Source organism: Hypomesus transpacificus, unplaced genomic scaffold (genome assembly GCF_021917145.1).
Source record: "Hypomesus transpacificus isolate Combined female unplaced genomic scaffold, fHypTra1 scaffold_146, whole genome shotgun sequence".
Taxonomy (NCBI): Eukaryota; Metazoa; Chordata; class Actinopteri; order Osmeriformes; family Osmeridae; genus Hypomesus; species Hypomesus transpacificus.
In genome coordinates, this window is record NW_025813717.1 from 203,140 (window position 1) to 208,667 (window position 5,528).

The 5,528-nt window shown below is 42.5% G+C and overlaps 1 protein-coding gene across 1 annotated transcript; it reads left to right on the forward strand.

The window, feature by feature from the left end:
* The first annotated feature begins 2,315 nt into the window (after positions 1-2,315).
* Positions 2,316-3,568, forward strand: LOC124488579 (zinc finger protein 271-like). Its single transcript, XM_047051276.1, has one exon. It carries the CDS (start codon positions 2,316-2,318, stop codon positions 3,423-3,425), a length of 1,110 nt encoding a protein of 369 aa, XP_046907232.1. The 3' UTR covers positions 3,426-3,568.
* Positions 3,569-5,528: the final 1,960 nt, after the last annotated feature.

The window sequence follows — 5,528 nt, forward strand, 5'->3', positions numbered from 1 at the left end:
GGTGTGTGTTTGAGGTTTTATATTTCAAAAAATATTATAAAAGTCAAACATTTTCAAAATTGTATGGGTAGTTTTCAACCGGTCCCTAACGCAATGCTGCAAAGTCGAATATGAAACTAACTTCACCTCGGTCAATTAACACACTTTTTTGATGTATTGAGTGTGAAATGCTCCCACACCTTGGATGGCTTAGGTCGTAGCTACTGATTTCTCTGCGTCCACTATGTGTTTTAGAACAACGTTACTCAACAACGTCTCTCCGATGGCCTCTCCTCTACCTTTGCTCCGCTCCGCGCTCAACTAAACTTTTTTTTAAATCTTCAAACATCTCTGCGACTTATTGAGTGACGTAGTTGCTGCAGCCCTATTCTATGCCCCCTGATTCATCCAGTGAAATTTTCCCGGGAAAAAACGCAAGGTTTTCTCCTTTTTACGGTATGCTCATGAATATATAGATCAGCTGCACGCTGATCGGTTGGTTTACAACGAGTGAAGCTGCGAAGCAAAGGCGGAACATGGCCACAGCACTCACTGAAACAACAAAGGTGGAGATTTGAAATAAGAACGTCCAAATAAATCTATTGTGTCTACACAACACTGTTTTCAACAGATTGACCAGATTTAATTTGAAATTATTACGTTAGTTGTTTCCACTTCTGTTGTCGAAGCAAGCAGGATCGCCTTAGGTGGGTAACGTTAGCACTACAGCTTGGCAAACAAACTATCGTGATTCAACTCAGCTTCAGTTAGCTCTAGCTATCTTGCTGAAAAATAGATCTGGACAAACATGCATCTAGAATTGTAGATTTACTTAACAACACAGGTTATTTATTTGAATGAAACACAGTCAGGAACATGAAATAAAGTTAGCCCTATTGCCAATAAACTAGGCTAAATCATCACACATTCTACCTATGCTCTTGAGTTAGCAGGCTAAGCTAGTTTACATGCCTACAGTCTAGGTGTTTTTGCTATCTAGCTGTTCTTGCATTCCTTGCAAATCAGCGTTAATAAAAAGTAGATGAGCTAGAGTCTAGCTAACATTGACTAGACGCGCATGGCTGATGTTTGTCTATACCATAGCGTAGGAAATCCCTGTGCAGTTTGACCCTTGACACATTTGCGCAAACCATTTCACCAAGGAAGGTTTTGAAAACCTGGGACAATGTAAAGCAAGATTTGCTATGAGGCTGTTGCTGAAAAGAGGTGCGTTCCGACCTTACGTTCATCTAGGACTGGGCGATATGGGTAAAAAATTATCTATTTAGATATTTATATTTACATTCGATAATGATAATTAAGACGATAGACCACAGATCCGTAGTAGTAGCAAAATAAGTTTCTTCCTCAACGTTTTCCCTACACTCGGCATAAAGTTTAGGCAGAGCGGTGTGAGAGAAATGTTTGCGGCTCTAGGGAGCACGTACCTGGGGTCAAGTAACTCAAGCTTTTAAAAACTAGCTTTTTATCAATACCTTGGCACAAACTCACACTTTCTGCATGTTCCAACGAGTGATTTTGCTTCATGTGGTAAAAAGGTTTCTTATATACTAGTATTATAATTGGACCAATACGCTGTTCTTATTGGTCCAGAGACGTTCTAAGAAGTCCGCAAACAATTTACGGACCTAGCAAGCGGTTGCCTTGGAGAGGTTGACAACATGGCGTCTGCTCCAGATTCGTCGTGTTTGATTTAGGATTTTCTTACCTTTTGTTGTGTTATATAAAAAAACTAATATGGACTTTTCGACAGATCTACAAACACCTTTGCTAGCAGAGATTTGTTAAAATATTTGATAAATTCAAATTAATGGTCGTTAACAGGCTTCTGCCTAACTAGATAACTACCCATTCATTTGAATCAGGTGTGTTGGAGCAGGGAAACATCTAAAACGTGCAGGAACCTAGTGATTGGATGGACTGCCTGTCTGTCTAACTTCCTACCAGCGCACACTCTGCCTCTCCACTCAATGCTCGTTACTGTAGTTATGTGGTAGTTGCTTTGAAGGGAAGAGGTGGGATGTTTTGGTTAGAATCGTGTCAAAAAGAAGCTAAAATAGCTAGCTTTGCGCAACCTGCCTACACTGCCTTTAACGTGTAACTGTTTCTTCCAGATCCCCTACTGGCCAATCATACTTGATCATGGGCGGAGACTTGACAGAAGAGACACCTTAAGGCTCCAGAGAGACTACAGAGACTCAACCAGAGAGATTACAAAGACTCAACCATAGAGAGACTCAACCAGAAACAGCAGTAACCAGACAGTATCAACCAGAGACTAGATACCAGACAAAGAACAAAGAGAGAGCTGAGTTATGAAGACACATCACTGTGATACATGTGGGAGGACCCTTTCCTCATCCATTAACCTCAAGAAGCACATAAGGATCCACACTGGAGAGAAGCCCTACAGCTGTGACCTCTGTGGTAAAACCTTTAGCCATGCTAGCATGTACATAAATCACCGCAGGATCCACACTGGAGAGAAGCCCTATAGCTGTGACCTCTGTGGTAAAACCTTTAGACAGAAAGGGGACTTAACAGCTCACCGCAGAATACATACTGGAGAGAAGCCGTACAGCTGTGACCTCTGTGGTAAAACCTTTACCCAGGCTGGCCATTTCAAAGATCATAGCCGGATCCACACTGGAGAGAAGCCCTACATCTGTGACCTCTGTGGTAAAACCTTTAGCCGTGCTAGCAGTTACACATATCACCGCAGGATCCACACTGGAGAAAAGCCCCACAGCTGTGACCTCTGTGGTAAAACCTTTAGACAGAAAGGGGATTTAACAGCTCACCACAGAATCCATACTGGAGTAAAGCCATACAGCTGTGACCTCTGTGGTAAAACCTTTAGCCAGGCTGGCCATTTCAAAGATCATAGCCGGATCCACACTGGAGAGAAGCCCTACAGCTGTGACGTCTGTGGTAAAACCTTTAGCCGTGCTAGCAGTTACACATATCACCGCAGAATCCATACTGGAGAGAAGCCCTACAGCTGTGACCTCTGTGGTAAAACCTTTAGCCGTGCTAGCAGCTACACATATCACCGCAGAATCCATACTGGAGAGAAGCCGTACAGCTGTTACCTCTGTGGTAAAACCTTTAGCCAGGCCGGCCATTTCAAAGATCATAGCCGGATCCACACTGGAGAGAAGCCCTACAGCTGTGACCTCTGTGGTAAAACCTTTAGCCGTGCTAGCAGTTACACAATTCACCGCAGGATCCACACTGGAGAGAAGACTTACAGCTGTGACCTCTGTGGTAAAACCTTAAGCAGTGGTAGCAGTTTCAAAGTTCACTGCAGAATCCACACTGGAGAGAAACCCTACAGCTGTGACGTCTGTGACTATTCAGGTAAAACAAATAGCCAGCTGAAGAGTCACCTGCGTGTCCACAATAGAAAAACCCCAAAGCAGTGATGTCTGGGGCCAAGCTGTCTCAGCAGTTACCACCTGAGAGAACTTCTGTGTGACCCACAGCTTGAAGAACTTCTGGCCTGTACCTACTGGGACAGCACATGCAGTAACACCAGATCTACAGTCCAACATGACAGGACACAGGGAAGATACTCTACCCCTGTAATAATGGAGGGCAAGCTGTGTCAGACTGGATATAATCTTGGTAAACACTGACACCTTTCAGTTTTGAAACACACATTTATAATTTCATAAGAAACCCTAGCCTGGCTGCCAGCCCAACTTCTCCCCGCCCACAAAAAAATGTGTTCGGGAAGTTGGGTCTGGAGGGTCTCGTATTGGGGACAACTACAGAAAACCAGAATCGGGACGGACCAATGAAATTGCCAGGGCGGGCTTTATACGATGATGGACAGATGATCAACAGTAACGTAATCAACAACGTCACAAAAGAGCGCTTGGGTTGAATTCGTTTTCAACAAACAACATATTACGTTGCTCTGATTGGTTGTAGGTCAATCCAATTGAGCGAAGAGGCATTTGTTTTACGAGTTCGGTTGAAACACGGCCCGTAGTCACAGCCCAACGGAGAGTTTTCAGACTCATATTCTGACTAGAATTATGAGTATGACAACGTCAGGCTAAAGAAACCCATCAAGGTGCTCAATTAATTTCTGGTTGATCTCTGCAGCCCTTTAAAGTGTCTGTGTGTTTGACCCATTTGTTGAGTAAAATTGGTTGGTTTGTTAGTTGTGCTTTGGTAGTTATGATGAACACAGATAGTTGTGGCAATACTGAAGGATTGTTAAGGATTTTACCATTAGCACCCCTAGTCTTTGGAAAGACCTGTCTGAGGACATGACATTATATTTAATTCACTGTACGTCTTTTTTATCGTTGTTTACTTTATTATAGTGTTAATAGGTTCATGATCATGTTTTTATTGATTCTCTAATTAAAGTCTTCATTTTGACACCATACTTTGAGTCAAGTTCCTATATGGATACAATGTTGTACAGTGTAAAATTATTTTATGTTTAGTTTGGCAACTGAAGTGTTGAGATCCACAACTCATTAATGATTCTTTTATAGATTATTTTTTAGAGAATCATTTAGTTTCCCAGCTGTGAATGATTTTATGGGGCAAAACATACCCAATCAAGTTCGTTCAGCGTCAGTGCACCCCTGCAGCCCCGTTATGCTGGTGTCGTTAGTGCTCGAGCCAAGGACACTGGATATCAGTGCCGCTGCCTCCTCATATTTCGAATGGTAATTTTAATGCGATGACATTGTGTGGTTTATTTATGTATTGGCAAAATACATTGAATGATAGAAAATAAAACATTGCGGTCTTTGGTCAACTTTAAAATAAAGTTCAATCACCTGTGGCAGTTGTTTGTCGCTTGAATTCTGCAATCTCTGCTCTTGCCTGAGACTGCAAATACAGGTGTTGTACCAACATTGGTGACCCATCGAAAACAGATTAGCAAAACGGTGTGGCAAGCAACAACAAAAATTACAATGGGTTTAGCACATTTGTTGTTAGTCCAGAAATTACAAAACTCTAAGTACACACTTAACACAACAAGTCAGGTGTCAGGGGAGTCAGGTGGCTGAGCGGTGAGGGAATCGGGCTAGTAATCAGAAGGTTGCCAGTGTGATTCCCGGCTGTGCCAAATTACGTTGTGTCCTTGGGCAAGGCACGTCACCCTACTTGCCTCGGGGGGAATGTCCCTGTACTTACTGCAAGTCGCACTGGGTAAGAGCGTCTGCTAAATGACTAAATGTTAATGTAATGTAAGTCTGTGGACTAAACTTTGGATACTTTTTTCATTGCTTTCACACAGAATTGCATTGAATGACTGCGATTGTTTTAGTTAAAATCATTAGTTACATTGTGCGAGACCTGCAAGGATTACAAAGTAGACTTACAATATAAATTGGTGTGCGAGTGTCGCCTATCAATATATTTCACAGCACAGAAGAGATTCTCAAGGAGTTGACAGAGAGTACATGAGCATTTGTTGCACATCTGTACAAGCTACCGCTGCCATGTAGTGGTAGAATTTGGTAATGCATGCAACCAAACAGTTCTATGTCACGAGT

Coding starts and splice junctions, on each gene's coding strand:
- LOC124488579 (XM_047051276.1), top strand. CDS start 2,316: ATGAAGACACATCACTGTGATACATGTGGGAGGACCCTTTCCTCATCC.